The sequence below is a fragment of the Malaclemys terrapin genome, chromosome 3 (genome assembly GCF_027887155.1).
Source record: "Malaclemys terrapin pileata isolate rMalTer1 chromosome 3, rMalTer1.hap1, whole genome shotgun sequence".
Taxonomy (NCBI): domain Eukaryota; kingdom Metazoa; phylum Chordata; order Testudines; family Emydidae; genus Malaclemys; species Malaclemys terrapin.
This window is the reverse complement of record NC_071507.1, coordinates 154,689,733-154,705,589: the sequence shown is the minus strand read 5'-3', so window position 1 is coordinate 154,705,589 and position 15,857 is coordinate 154,689,733. Positions and strand designations below refer to the sequence as shown.

The following is a 15,857-nucleotide window of genomic DNA, read 5'->3' as shown; positions in this document are numbered from 1 at the left end:
GAACTTACATATTCTGACTATGAGTTCTGCTGCTTCTCAAGTGTGTGTGTCATGGAATATAAAAGGGGAAAGGAAGACATGTGGCTAGGGACAAGGATTCTTGAATCTATATTTGGGTTCACAGTGTTTGTTTTGTTGAAAAGCAGTTATTGTGAACTTATAGATGTGCAGCTAAGACAGCCAGTAGCAAACAAACTGAGGGATAGAACAGTGTCTCTATTACATATTTTTTGCCTTGCACATGTGAATCACTTTCTCTCGCCGGTGGTTTTGGCCAATGCAGGAACGGTCTCTCCCAACATGTGCAAGTATTTGTCTGGATGCTTATATGGTCCCCATCACCATTGCATTTGTAACCTTAAAGAATATATTTCACGTCACCCCAATGGGGGAGAGAAGTTTAATTATCCCAAGATTAGAGACAAGGAACTGAAGGATAGAAAGATGAAATGACTCACTCCAGGTCATCTAGAAATTCTGTGGTATCGACAGGAATTGAAGCCAGGTCTCCTCAACCCCCCAGTCCAGTGCCTAAATCACAAGAGCTTCTATCCTTTCTCATGCCCACTTCATACTGTTTGTTTTCTTACAAGCTCATTTTAAAAACCCTCTCTTAAGTCTGATGGAAATTGAAGAAAATGAATTCTGTAAACAAGTTTCTCGCCTAATTACCCTTTTCAGTTTTCTGTACACTGAAGGAGGCATTCTTCTGAAACATTTGTCTAAAGAATTAATTTGCCTACATTAATATTACTAATACTTGTTTGTTGAAACTGAATAATAATGCTTTTATCCCCTCATTCTTGTAGTTAACATATAGAATCAGATCTTCACCCTGTTCTGCCTGCAGCAGCTGATAACCTGGAAGGTGAAAACCACTGAACATTGCCCTGACCCCCCAAATAGGGGCAATCCCTGGCTGGTTTAGAGCTGCCAGAGTATTCCTGGGGCTTTGTCAGGGCACTGCTACACTCTGGAAATCTCCTGATACTGGAAAGGTCCCTGGGAGCTGTGGGTAGCTGGGCATAACATGGAGCAGCCTGAGGTTGATTTTTAAGTTATCCTGGGGTTTCGTCCCAGAATTGGAAAGCCACAAAGTGGCTTAGAGACAACCACGTTTGTGCACCCAACACCCAACTATGCTGAGTGTATCTAGTGTATCTCAACAACATTTAAGGAGGCAGTCGAATGATACTATACTATAGTGTGAATAATTTTTAAATTTTGTGTGTCAGAATGTACTTGAATTTTATATATCACTTTCCTTAAAACATTGTTGATTTTTTTCATGTACTGCATTTTTTGCTACAGTTTTTTTCCCTTCTTTGAAATTAAAACATAACAAAAAAAAAGGGTGGCAGTGGAAGGTAATGTAGGGTACATTTATCCTCGTCATTCCATGCCACCATCACATTGCATTACATCAGTCTTCTTTCCTTTGGATGTCAGTAATCAGGCCAAGATAAAAAGCAATTGAAAGTACATTTTCAGAGGTGGTGTCAGTCAGTTTGGTTGCTAGCTTTTAAGTTGCCTCTGTAGCTATCTTGGATAGAGTGAAGGTCTGTCCGGGCTACTTTATCTTTTTTCAACTTATCTTGGATTCAGAGGAACTTGCACTTTCATATGGTACAAAAAGCAGGTTTCTTAAAACCTCTGCATTCTTTTTCACTACATGCTGGCCTTATGACATCCCTCTTTGTGATATGCTGCACATCTTACTTAAATATTGAGTTGACTTTAGAAATAATTGAAATCCACAAGTTCGGCTTCCAACCAAGGATCGACATATTCTTCCATCTCTATGTACACTATAGGCTACATTTTTCACTGGCCCTGCACAAATCTGCAGGGGGTGACCAGGCAAAATAAGCCCCCTCTCCTTGATTGCTGTACAGTAGCTATTCACAGTTCCAGTTTTTGAACTTCTTGAGCACAAGGTTTGTTCCAGGATTGCACCTCTAATAATGTTAGTGCCCTTAAAGGGGACAGGATGGTCAATGACAGGTCCATGTCCTTGCCTCTGTCTCCACATTGGTCAACCAAGCTGGACTGGCAAGGCTGATAGCATATACTGCAAGCTTTTAAAGAGTACCGTTTGGGCTGCTTTGGCCCTTGTTCCCACATGGTTCCTGAACCACTGTATCTGAATCAGGCACAATGGCTCTACAGCTGCTGCTCTGGAAAAGACTGGAAATACATGATCATACTGTGGCCAGTAGGCGTTGAGAAGTCTTTGGGCTCAATACAGGGGTAACGGTGTGAAATGTAATAGCCTGTGATATAAAAGAGATCAAACTAAATGATCTAATGATTGGTGAGAAATCATATACTTCTCATTTTATCCTGTTCTAAAGTTATTTGGTCTCATCCTTAATAAAAAAAAATGCATTCGTTGTTAGAGCAGTGGGATTCTTGAAGTTCCTAAGGATGTTTGCATTATATTATGTTTATTGTGGTTGAGACATTTTTAAAAGCAGTAAAGTAGGTTCTGATATTTATTTCACTCTTCTGATTGGCACAGATTAAAGAGCATCTTGCCAAAGGACAGAGGATGCTGGCTGGTGATGGAATGTCCCAGGTGACCAAAACGTTGTTGGATTTAACTCAGAGGAAAAACTTTTATGCAGGGGATCTTCTGATTTCTGTGGAAATTCTCAGAAATGTGACAGACACATTTAAAAGGGCAAGTTATATCCCTGCATCTGATGGTGTCCAGGTAAGAGAAATTCTGTAGAACAGGGTAATGATTCAGCTGCTGTATTTTAGTCAATGGTCAGCATTATCTATTTGCCCCAAGAGCAAGTTAAATCTGTTCAGTAGATATAATAGAAGCACGGTAAACATTAATTATGAATAGGGCAAAAGGACCCAGCTACATTTAAGTGAACGTCTGAGACCAACATAATGTGTCAAAGGTATAAAAGTCTTTTTTTATAATGATTATTCTAGTAACTTTTCATTCTCAGTGGCGGTGGTGGTTTTATTATTATTATTATTATTTATTATTTATTTACATCAAGCAGTTCTGCAGCATTGTTTATTCTAGTTCCTTTCATTTGAAAATCTACCCAGGATGTTTAGATGCTTAAGTCATTCTGCTATTGCTTCTGCAATTCAAATAATTAAGGCTCATTAAAAGAGCACAGGAGTGATGTATAGTGCATGTGATGTGAATTTTGTATTTTGCATATTAGATTAACTCTTCCTGTGCCATGGGCCATAGTATTTATTTCAGCATAATCTGCTGCCTGTCTCAGTATATAAAGTCCTTAATAATAAAAGTTTGGTAGGACTCCCATATCAGGTATTGTTTTATTTTTTCTTCATCAGGGAATTTTATATGCACTTTTCTCAGAGTGCAGATTTACTTAAAGGAAGATATTAAGAAAAAACAGTGTACAGGCAGTATATCACTTATTAAATGGAGGGTTCTGTGATAATTCATAAAATAATCATGATGTGATTAATGTACAGCATATATATATATATGTATACAATTGAAAATGTATGATCTCCTTTAGAAAGACAGTAATTTCTCCAGAGTTAAGGTTTTATCCAGCTTTCTATTATACTCCCAATTTTCTGTCTTTTTCTCTTTCTTTCCCACATACACAAACCTCTTTGCTCAAAATAAAATAGTCTCTCTAAGATTTCTTGTGTGTGACCCTCATCCAGTGGAAAAATATGCATCCCAATTTGAGGTGAATTGAACAGAGTATTATTAAAATGTAGAGTGTAGAAAAATGAGATTTTTTTTTAATTTGTAGGGGAAAAAATGGCACAACATGTCTCAAAAACAGTTTGGCCTGGAAATTCCATTTTTAATCTGTCTTTCTTTCATGAAAGACAGTAGTGGCTTTGAGTATTTTTTGAAAGGTTGACTGCTTAAAAAGGAGTTATTTTGCTACAAATCATTCATACTGTCATCAGTCCAATAGCCCCAAAGTAGCCTCTCTGAGGCTCACAGAGATTACAGAAACTTTTGGTAGAAACAGCCTTGAGAAACTGCTTGATATAAGTGGTTTCTGTTTATAGACTTAACAGATGGGGTCACACTCTGCTCAGCAAAATTAGTAAGAACTTGATTCTGTTCCCATTAATATCAATGGCAAAATTGGTGCTGATATCAATGAGGCATAACTGGTCCCTAAATCCTTAGTAGACATAGCCAGGAGAAACTAATTTTTGTTTATTTGTTTTTCCTTTAGAAACGTAGAGAAATTCTGAGGGCGCAGACCAGAGGAGTAAATGGCAAAAAATTATATTGCTAAACTATAGTTCAGGTTGTAAATATATTTCAGTTAGGAGATATAATAATTGAATTTCTGTGGGAGTTGGATGGAAGAAATAGGAAATGTAGTACATTTATAAATATAAATCTTAAAACTCATATGCACACATTCTGGAAAGCATACAAACATAGAGTGAAGGTATTCCGAGTATTTGGATGTTAAGTAATAATTCCCTCATTGATTTCTAATGATATATGGTGAAATCCTGAGCCAGTGAAGTCAATGGAAGTTTTGCCATTGATTTCAGTGGGTACAGACACAATTTCAACCCTTGTTGAACTCATGTCTTGGTTTTCCTACTACACATTATTATGCTTTCTAATCTATGGCTTCTGGACAAAATATTAAAAGACACCACAATGAAAATTAAGAAGATATTTTTATAATTTAATTTTTTTCTCTTTTTCTTAAGGAAAATAAATGTGGACCTTTCATTAAATCCTCAAACTTTGACTCATCTCCCTGAGAAGAAGTAGATAAAGAACAAAATTCTTTATATCTCTTTTTTATACATAAATGAGGTTTTTTAAAGAAAACAAGAAGTCATAATTTAGCATTTTGTCTGATGTCAGAACAGTAGATTATGAATTCTGGGTAATTATATATTTCAAAAATGTCAAAAAGATTTTACTACAATTTACCCTTAGATTACTGGCACCAGACTGCCAGCCAAATTAAAGTTTAGAAGAGAGTGCTGTGGGTGTATAAGAGTGTTCAATTGTATTTATTCCATTCTTCTGGGTGTTCCCTTTATTATCTGCAGACTTGGGGTTGTGCCAAGTACTAATATCAATATAAGTACATATTGCAATAGATATAATCCATAGATGTTAGATGATGATGGGAATGACCAATATCACCGTGCCTCAGTGTGTGACAGCTGAGGATACCAGATTCAGAACAAACTGCTGAGAAATACGGCAGACTCACCCAAAACGGGTGGTCATTCTATCAGATATACCAAGCCAGAAGCAAAAGTAAACTTCTATCTCACCACACTGGTTAACAAGAGTCCAAACTGCAGTCTTCTTAGGCATCCCAGCCCTTGTTTAACTACCCAGGCATTAGACTTAATGATGAGTGTGTATTTCAAACCAATTTCATCAACAAAGACCTCAAAAGGTCAGCTAGATAGACAGGTCAAAGTATAACTCAGATCTTACCCAATGATGACACTGTTGCCATCCTTTAGTACCTAATATCTAAAGGTTTATTTATAAGACAAAATAAAGAGGAAAGAGTTATGGTGGTCAAGGAAAATAAACACATACACTCATTGCAGAGTTCGTGGATCAGATTTGTAGCAGTGATGTTACAGACTGTTGTCTTGTAAAGGCTCTGGTAACTTCCAAAAGATTAGAAGGTCCATTGACTGGAATGCTCCTTTTAGTGTAAACCCATAGTCCAGAGATCAGAGCAGGAAAGATGCAAAATGGAGATGCTTCCAGGGTTTTTTATACCTTCTCCCATGTGGAGGGAATGCTCTCAGGTTGTGGGAAATTACAGGCACAAGATAGAGTCCAGGGTCACATGAACAAGTCACATGATCTCACATGCTTCAATGACTAATAGGCATAGCCATTACCCATATTCTGGCTAAGGCATCCACAGGATGGCTCACTGAGCGGGGACAAGTTTCTTCTATGGTTCATTGTGAAAGTTAAATATTCTTCAATGGGTCATCAACTTGAATAGTTCGTTCACAATCTGCTGGCCAAACTGGATGTAAATTACCCTATGGGTGTTATCCCAGGAGCAAACACATTTGAAATACAGGTATATAGTCAATATCAATAACTTCAGATACAAAAATGATATATGCACATAAAGAGGATAATCATCAGCAGATCATAACTTTTCTATTTGCACCTTACATAATATACTTTGCACAAGATTTGTTGCAATTGTCTTGGCAATATTAAAGATATAAATGGTCATGTTTCAATCATACAGCGTCACACCAGAGAAATGGGATAAAATTAGAAGATTTCAATATATTTATTTGTGCAAACTAAAATGCCACTGCTTCCAATGTAGTAGAGAATGAGCTGTTTGTTTAGTCAGACAATATAGCAAAAGTATCGCAGCCCTTTTTAAATATGCAACTCAGGTGCCAAGTTATTCATTATATAAAAGTTATTCTCTGCATATTTCAAGCTTTTGCTAACAATTGGGGTGTTTTGTACACAGCATCATAAAGAAGAATAAGCATGCAGGAGACAGTTTAAATAACGTGGAACAGGATCCTGGATCAATGAGTGAAACTGACTGTACCTTCATGAATGGCAAAAGAAGCCTGAGCAGCTAGGGGTTTTTGTTAGCATGGAGATGGTTAGAAGATATATTCTGAATGAACCCATTAGAACTAAAATGATGGTAACGGTGTTGTTATCCCTAAAAGAAAAAAATAATAAGACAGAATTAAGGTCGTAAATAATGTGCATTAATATGAAACAGCATTTTAGAACATTAGCCAGAAGTAACCTAGGTCTAGTTGAACTATGTTCTGCCAGACTTGAAGAGGCGAGGCTATTAACCAGCTCTACAATCCTCTAATCCTGTGACTGGCTGCGAATGAGGCTTGTCCCCTGTGTAAATTACAACAGTCTGACAGTTGTTTTAATTTATGCCTGGCTGTGTATGATCCCTAGGAGCCATTGCTGTAGCCAGAAATCAAGAGGACCTAGGATTGCCTCCCTGCCTCCATTTCCCCAGGACATGTCCCCTATGGCGAGATGCAAACGTGGAGGTGACTCCGGAGCCTCCATGCTACCCAGGGATTCATCTTGTCTGGAGGTTTGGGGGAAGGAAATCCTACCCTAGCCATGTAATAGGATTTACAGCAGCTTTAAACCCCCAGGGTAGCTTAAAGCAGCCAGATTGGACTGAAGAATTGCAGATAGCAAGAAAATATTTGAAAGGAATTAATTTAAATTAAGAAACCATAGTTGTCTGAAACTGACTGCCGTTGGAGTTAATGAAAATTAAGGACCTCAGAATTTGGGTCTCTCTATAGTAGAGTTTTCTATAGAGGCCATCACTGTCATATCTAAGCTGTGATAGAAAATGAGGGAACTCAGCTCCACAAGAACATCCAGCACCTCATGGGACTGGACCATTGTTTACTACCCGTTCAGAATTTAGTCCCCTGTCAGTCACTGTCTCGCCTTATATCTGTGCCCTGCAAAATGCCTTTTGATATGTATACTCTGCGTGTTGTGACGCAGGGAATGGCAGAAATATTGGTAGGTCTCTTACAGAAATGGCAGAAATATTGGTAGGCCTATCAGATTCTTGGTGCTCATGTCATATTTCACAATTTTAAACAGCAAAACCACATCACAAAGAGCTACAAAAGGATTTCACAAAACTGGGTGACTGGGCAACAAAATGGCAGATGAAATTCAATATTGATAAATTCAAAGTAATGCACATTGGAAGACACAATCCCAACTATACATATAAAATGATGGGGTCTAAATTAGCTGTTACCACTCAAGAAAGAGACCTTGTAGTCATTGTGGATTGTTCTCTGGAAACATCCACTCAGTTTGGATTGGCAGTCAAAAAAGCAAATAGAATGTTGAGAATCATTAAGAAAGGGATAGCTAATAAGACAGAAAATATCATACTGCCTCTTTATAAATCCATGGTATGCCCATATGTTGAATACTGCATGCAGATGTGGTCACCCCATCTCAAAAAAAAAAAAAAAGAATTTGAATTGGAAAAGGTTCAGAAAAGGGCAACAAAATGATTAGGTGTATGGAGCAGCTGCCATATGAAGAGAGATTAATAAGAATGGGACTTTTCAGCTTGGAAAAGAAATGACTAAGGGGGGATATGATAGAGGTCTATAAAATCATGAGTGGTGTGGAGAAAGTAAATAAGGAAGTGTTATTTACTCCTTCTCATAACACAAGAACTAGGGGTTACCAAATGAAATGAATAGGCAGCAGGTTTAAAACAAACAAAAGAAAGTATTTTTTTCACACAACACACAGTCAAACTGTGGAACTCCTTCCCAGAGGATTTTGTGAAAACCAAGACTATAACAGTGTTCAAAAAAGAACTAGATAAATTCATGGAGGATAGGTCCATCAATGGGAAGGGATGGCTTCCTTGGCCTCTGTTTGCCAGAAGCTGGGAATGAGCGACAGGGGATGGATCACTTGATGATTACCTGTTCTGTTCATTCCCTCTGGGGCACCTGGTATTGACAACTGTTGGAAGACATGTTACTGGGCTAGATGGACCTTTGGTCTGACCCAGTATGGCCGTTCTTATGTTCTTATCAACCAGCTCTTCTGTTTAAATTACATGCTACTGGTATCTGCAGTCTGAAAATCTCCATGCATCTCAGCTTCCACAGCTGCTATTTATGGGGCATAGAAAAGGATGAAAATAGAGGAAAATCAGATGTATTGTAACTTGACTCAGGAAGTTCGATAGTCTTGTCACCTATTTCATACTCATGACTTATGGGCAAATAGAACGTATATGTTAAATCAGACCTTGATTCTAGGCTGATTATCTATAAGCCTGATTACATATTCTCACCAAAAACCTAACAAATGCTACTATTAATAAATAATTAGTTTTATTATAAAGAGAAGTACCGGTAGTTAAAATAATCATGAGGAAAAATATTAGTAGCAAGATGCCATAAATATGAGTAATATGTATAAACAGTGCATAGAGGGAGGAATCTCTGTACAGCAGTGAGTGCAGGGATCACAATTGTTTCCCACTGCTGCTCTGAGGTGCTGGAAGATTCTCTTTCTTGCACATCCACAAGAGCCATGCAAAATATGGCTACATAACAAAGTTGAAATATTACACTTCAAATTATATTCATATACTTTTGACAGGACAGAACTGTTTGAGTTAATTTGGGCATGAACACTATATGTATTTAATAATTATTGTATATCTCCCAAGTCCCTTTGTTAATTATTGTATATCACCTAGGTCTCTTCATTACAAGTGCTATAAAAATGTTAGATTAATACAGTAAGTTAGTCAGTGCATTAATTATGATTAATAAGCATCAGTGGTCTTAACTATCTATATATTTCTAAATATATTATAGATATTAATCTATCTAAAAAGTGTGTATCTCCATCTATATCTGTCTAGCTATCCATTATTATACATAAAGGACCTAATTCTCCTTGACACCATCCTGGCAGTGTAAATGTGATTTTCTCCCACTCTAAGTTCCTTTTACACTTGATGGATCACTTGATGATTACCTGTTCTGTTCATTCCCTCTGGGGCACCTGGTATTGGCCACTGGGCTAGATGGACCTTTGGTCTGATCCAGTATGGCTATTCTTATGTACACTGCCAGCCTGGTATAAAAGGAACTAACTGAAAATGAAAATCAGGCCAGCCTGTAGACAAGTCCATTTATATTTATAAATGCACCCATACTGTACGCACATTTATTTTAAATTTAAAATGTATATGCATTCTTTTCAAAACTTTTTTAAGAAAAGAAACCGGCATAAACATTCAGTCTCTGCCAATAAAGAGACACAGATATATCTAAAGCAGGAGTGAAGAGTATGCACATTATAAAATAACTTACAACCACCCGTTACAAAGTAAGCATGACATAAACCATAAGACTCAAGAATATGAAAAGAGAGCTAATACAAATACACAGCACTCTTCTCAAAGAGAGAGAGAGAGAGAGAGAGAGAGCAGATGTTTAAGGTGACACAGAGTCTCAGAAAGATTGAAAGGTAATATTGTACAAGAGCTGTAATATTTTTGACAAGTGATTCTAGCAACCTCTTCCTTCTATAGACAGGACACCTTTGACACTGTAGATTTTCCAGGCACTCTTCATTTTCTATAGTGTAGCCATTTATCATTTTAGATATGAACTGTGACATGCAGGGACATATACTTTGCTGACCTAAATCTTGTGCAAAGGTACTGAAGCCAGTGGTAGTGTTCGTGGTGTAAGTCAGCACATAATTTGGTCCCTAATATGGATTTTACACAAGTATATAAAATATCCACTGGGACTAAGATCTAAGAGCCCAAACTTGCATTAATGAACTCCTAAAACTTTCATGAAATCAAGGACTATGTCTATATATTGTGACAAAGTTCCTCCTCTATCTTGGTGGGTCTTGCGCTTATTGGTGGATTTTCTTGCCTCAGAGATTCACCATGTGGGTTGAGGAACAGCCCAGAGACCTTCCCCTCTGGAAGAACCCACAGTTCAGGTCAATTGGAAGATTTGGGGGGAACCCGGGCCTGCCATCTACTCCGGGTTCCAGCCCAGGGCCCTGTGGACTGCAGCTGTCTATAGTGCCTCCTGTAATAGCTGGTCCTTCATTAGCTTCGACATAAATGGGGTTCCTTGGTCAGTTAATATCTCCATCGGTAGCCCCATTCGGGCAAAGATCCCCACCAGCTCTTTGGCTATAGTTTTAGAGGCCGTGTTCCGCAGGGGGACGGCTTCTGGGTAGCGAGTAGCATAGTCCAAAGCAACAAGTATATATTGGTGGCCCCGAGCCGTCTTCTCCAGGGGTCCCACTAGCTCCATGGCTATTCGCTCGAAGGGGACCTCTATGATGGGAAGGGTATCCCTAAAGGTGCCCTCAAGTGGGGACGGGGACTGTGCAGCTGACACTCTGGGCAGGAGGCACAGTACATCCGCACTTCTTCATGTACTCCAGGCCAGAAGAACCGTCGTAGGACTTGTGCGGGTCTTCTCTACCCCCAAATGCCCCCCAAAAAGATGACTATGAGCAAGACTTAATACAGCGTTCTTGTGTTTTTGAGGTACTAGGATCTGCTGTACCTTCTGCCTCTCTACTGGTGCAACCCAGTATAAGAGATCCTTCTTCATTATGAAGTAGGGTCCTGGTCCCTGGATTTTCCCTTCCACAGGGACCCCATCTATTTCAGTCACCTCCTTCCTAATGTTGTCATACCTTGGGTCTTCTGCTTGGTCCCGTTCAAAATTTCCTCTCCCGGGGCTAATCTGCCCAAGATCTAGGGGCCCAGTCTCTGTTGCCTCTACTGGTTCAGAAGCATTAGGGTGAGGGTCAGACTCAGGTGCTTCTCCCTCCTGCGTGGCCTCCTTTTCAGCTGCGTGGATTCACCTACCTACAAGAGCGACCCTCTGGCTTTGGGTCAGTATTCGGATTCCCAAGGCCTTAGCTGCCCTTCTTTCCCTTTTTGTTTTTCTACCCTGTCTGGGAGTGGAGAACAAATCTGGGGATATTTCAGAGACGATTGGGGGTTGACAGTCTGCTGTGGATGCCTCACCAATTTTAGGGTCCCCATCTTTCTCCAATCCCCCTACTAGGAGTAAGTTTCCAAACCCTGGGAAGTCCCTCCCTATGAGCACCGGGTATGGGAGTTTAGGGACTACACCTGCTGCTACCTCAGTAGTGTTCCCTTGGATCTCGATTTTTACTGGGATGGTGGGGTAGTAACTAACTGTCCCATGGACACATGTTATCTCCGTACGTTTAACCAGTAGCAGCTGACTACGCTTCACGAGCTTCCCTGAGATAAGCGTGATAGCACTCCCCGAATCAACCAGTGCCGTGGTCCCTACCCCATGTAGTTTCACTGGTCTGGTATACATATGTGGGGTTAGTGAGACCCCCACAAGGTGGATTAGGGAGCATGGATCTGCCCAGTTCCCCAGGTTACACTGCATAGGCTCCTCAGCATTGGGACACTGTGCAGCTATGTGTCCCCACTCCCCGCAGGCATAACATCTGTATGGAGCCCTAGACGTTCCCCGATCTCTTGGTTTGGGCAGTCTAACATCACGATCCTCTTCTCCCTCAGTGCTCTGACTCTTTGTGGCCTCTGATGGGCCTTCAGCCTCTCTCTTTTTCCACCTGGGCCCTCCTGGTGGCCCAGTCACCCGAACTTTAGGGCTCGTTGCTGCTAGTTTAACCCGGGGTGCCTCTTCCTTAACTGGTCGGGTCAGCTCCCTCGCTGTTCTTCGTCTCTCTACCAGGGCGACAACCTCATCATAGGTCGAGGGTTCGTTCTGGCTTACCCAGGCACGAAGATCTGGTGGTAGTCCCCTCATGTATCGGTCGATGACCAGAACCGCTAGTATGTCTTCCGGCTCTGGGACTCTGTTTGCAACCACTTTTGTGCGAGATGGATGAGGTCATACAATTGGGACCACGGGGTTTTGTCTTCCTGGTACCTCCAACCGTGATACTGCTGGGCCTGCATTGCTGTCGTTACCCCAGATCTGGCCAGGATCTCGGCTTTCAGCTGGGGGTAGTCTGCCGCAGCCTTTTCAGGCAGATCATGATAGGCCTTCTGGGCCTTCCCACACAGGAATGGGGCAAGGATCTAAGACAACTGATCTTGAGGCCAGGCCTCCCGTAGGGCTGTCCTCTCAAAGGCCAGAAGGTATGCCTCTACATCATCCTCCCGTGTCATTTTCTGTAGCCAAAGGTTGGCCCGTATGAGCCGCATCCCATCATGGCCGCGATTCAGCTCCGTAAGGGACTTTACCTGGTTTACCAGTTCCCGCAACATAGCTCGGTCCAACATTGATCAGCCTGGTCCATCAGCAGGCGATTAGTCTCTTGCTGCAGCCACACTGCCTCCTGTTGGGTGGCTGCCTGGACACAGGTAGCCTCCTGCTGGGCCGCCATTGCTTGTATCAGTGCCCGCACTACGTCATCCATCATGGTGAAAAAAAATAAACGCTCTCCCTTTTTTTTTTGTTTTTTTGTTTTTAAATCACCCTCCTTCTTCCACTGCGCTGTGCACCCCAAGATCCCACCCCTAACACCAGTGTGACAAAGTTCCTCCTCTGTCTTGGTGGGTCCTGGGCTTATTGGCGGATTTTCTTGCCTCAGAGATTCACCATGTGGGTTGGGGAACAGCCCAGAGACCTTCCCCCTCTGGAAGAACCCACAGTCCAGGTCAATTGGGAGGTTTGGGGGGAACCCAGGCCCGCCCTCTACTCCGGGTTCCAGCCCAGGGCCCTGTGAACTGCAGCTGTCTATAGTGCCTCCTGTAACAGCTGCATGACAGCTACAACTCCCTAGGCTACTTCCCCATGGCCTCCTCCAAATACCTTCTTTAGTCTCACCACAGGACCTTCCTCCTGGTGTCTGATAATGCTTGTGCTCCTCAGTCCTCCAGCAGCACACCCACTCACTCTCAGCTTCTTGCTCCCAGCTCCTCATTCTCACACCACAAACTGAAGTGAGCTCCTTTTAAAACCCAGGTGCCCTGATTAGCCTACGTTAATTGATTCTAGCAGCTTCTTCTTAATTGGCTCCAGGTGTCCTAATTAGCCTGCCTGCCTTAACTTGTTCTAGCAGGTTCCTGATTACTCATAGACTCATAGACTTTAAGGTCAGAAGGGACCATTATGATCATCTGGTCTGACCCCCTGCATGCTGCAGGCCGCAAGACCCTTCCCTGGACTCTGCCGTTGAAGTCCCCAATCCTGTGTTTTAGTGACTTCAATCGGCTGAGACCCTCCTGCTAGTGATCCCTGCCCCATGCTGCGGAGGAAGGCGAAAAACCTCCAGAGGCTCAGCCAATCTACCCTGGAGGAAAATTCCTTCCCGACCCCAAATATGGCGATCAGTAATACCCCGAGCATATAGGCAAGAGTCTCTAGCCTGACCCTTGTTGGCCATTATGCTATTCATGTACCATTGCTTGGTTTTCCTTGGCTACTATGTTTTACCATTAAACCATTCCCTCCATAAACTTATCCAACTTAATCTTAAAACCAGACAGGTCCGTCGCCCCCACCGTTTCCCTCGGAAGGCCGTTCCAATATTTCACCCCTCTGATGGTCAGAAACCTTCGTCTAATTTCAAGCCTGAACTTCCCCACGGCCAGTTTATATCCATTCGTTCTCGTGTCCACATTAGTACTAAGCTGGAATAATTCCTCTCCCTCCCTTGTATTAACCCCTCTGATATATTTGAAGATAGCAATCATATCCCCCCTCAGCCTTCGCTTTGTCAGACTAAACAACCCAAGCTCCTCTAATCTCTTTTCATACGACAGGTTTTCCATTCCTCTGATCATCTTAGTCGCCCTTCTCTGCACCCGTTCCAGTTTGAGTTCATCTTTTTTAAACATGGGAGACCAGAACTGCACACAGTACTCCAAATGAGGTCTCACCAGCGCCTTATACAACGGAAGCAGGACCTCCCTATCCCTACTAGATATACCTCGCCTAATACATCCCAAGACCGCATTGGCTTTTTTCACCGCCACGTCACATTGTCGACTCATAGTCATCCTGCGGTCCACAAGGACCCCTAGGTCCTTCTCCGTTACTTCTAACCAATGCGTCCCCATCTTGTAACTAAAATTGTTATTATTCATCCCCAAGTGCATCACCTTACACTTTTCACTATTAAATTTCATCCTATTTCTGATACTCCAATTCGCAAGCTCATTCAAGTCTCCCTGCAGAATATCCCTATCCTCCTCCGAGTTTGCAACTCCTCCCACCTTCGTATCATCCGCAAACTTTATCAGCCCACTCTTGCAATTGGTCCCGAGGTCAGTTATAAATAGATTAAATAAAATGGGTCCCAAAACCGAACCTTGAGGCACTCCACTAGTAACCTCCCTCCAACCCGACAATTCACCCTTTAATACGACCCGCTGCATTCTCCCCATTAACCAATTCCTTATCCACCTCTGGATTTTCATATCGATCCCCATGTTTTTCATTTTAACCAATAATTCCTCATGGGGTACTGTATCAAACGCTTTACTGAAATCCAGGTATATTAGGTCCACCGCATTTCCCTTATCTAATAAGTCCGTTACTTTCTCAAAGAAGAAGATCAGATTACTCTAGTGCAGCCCCTACTCTGGTCACTCAGGGAACAGAAAACTACTCATCCAGTGACCAGTATATTTGCCCTCTACCAGACTCCCGTACCCCACTGGTCCAGACAATATATCGACTCAGTTATAGAATATATAGGAATGTAATACCTTCATATTCAAGTGGGATGTGGCAAATTAAAATGTTTGTTACTTAAAAAGGAAAAAGAACATTATTTCGCATCCAGAATATAAATTTGTTTGGGAAAAAATATAATTCCAGATACTAGACTAGTTTTGGATATAAAGCATATGTTAACTGAAAAATGATATGGCTTGTAGGTGTCTTACATTGTGCTAATAATGCATAAGAAAGAAAGAAAGAACAACCAATAAATCTCTACGGGCATTTTTGACATGAAAATCCGTTTACATGGTCCTTAATTAACCTTTCTGAAATGTAGAGACATTTGGAAATATCCATGTGAGCCTTCCATCCTTTTACATATCTTGAGAGCTGAAAGAAGAAAACTCTTAGAGATGAAGAATCTCCTTTGGAAAGAATTTTGTAGGTTAAATTACTTGACATTTAATTTGCAGAGTATATTTTACGATGGATTATTGTATTTATAGTCCTCATGATGTAGTGCTGAATGTGAATGGATACTCTAAGTGCTTGAGTAGATAAATACCGAGAGTCATATCCAGGACCCGTTAAAGTCAGCGAACAGAATCCTGCTGATTTCA

General features: G+C 41.2%; 1 protein-coding gene across 7 annotated transcripts in view; it reads left to right on the top strand.

Annotated features, from left to right (window-relative positions):
• ADGRB3 (adhesion G protein-coupled receptor B3) overlaps positions 1-15,857 on the top strand; it is a 600,799-nt gene that overhangs the window by 299,314 nt on the left and 285,628 nt on the right. For all 7 annotated transcript variants that reach the window (XM_054023981.1, XM_054023978.1, XM_054023982.1 and 4 more), the window contains one exon: positions 2,522-2,716. In XM_054023981.1, coding sequence (XP_053879956.1) covers positions 2,522-2,716 — 195 coding nt within the window. The remainder of the gene's footprint in view (positions 1-2,521; positions 2,717-15,857) is intronic.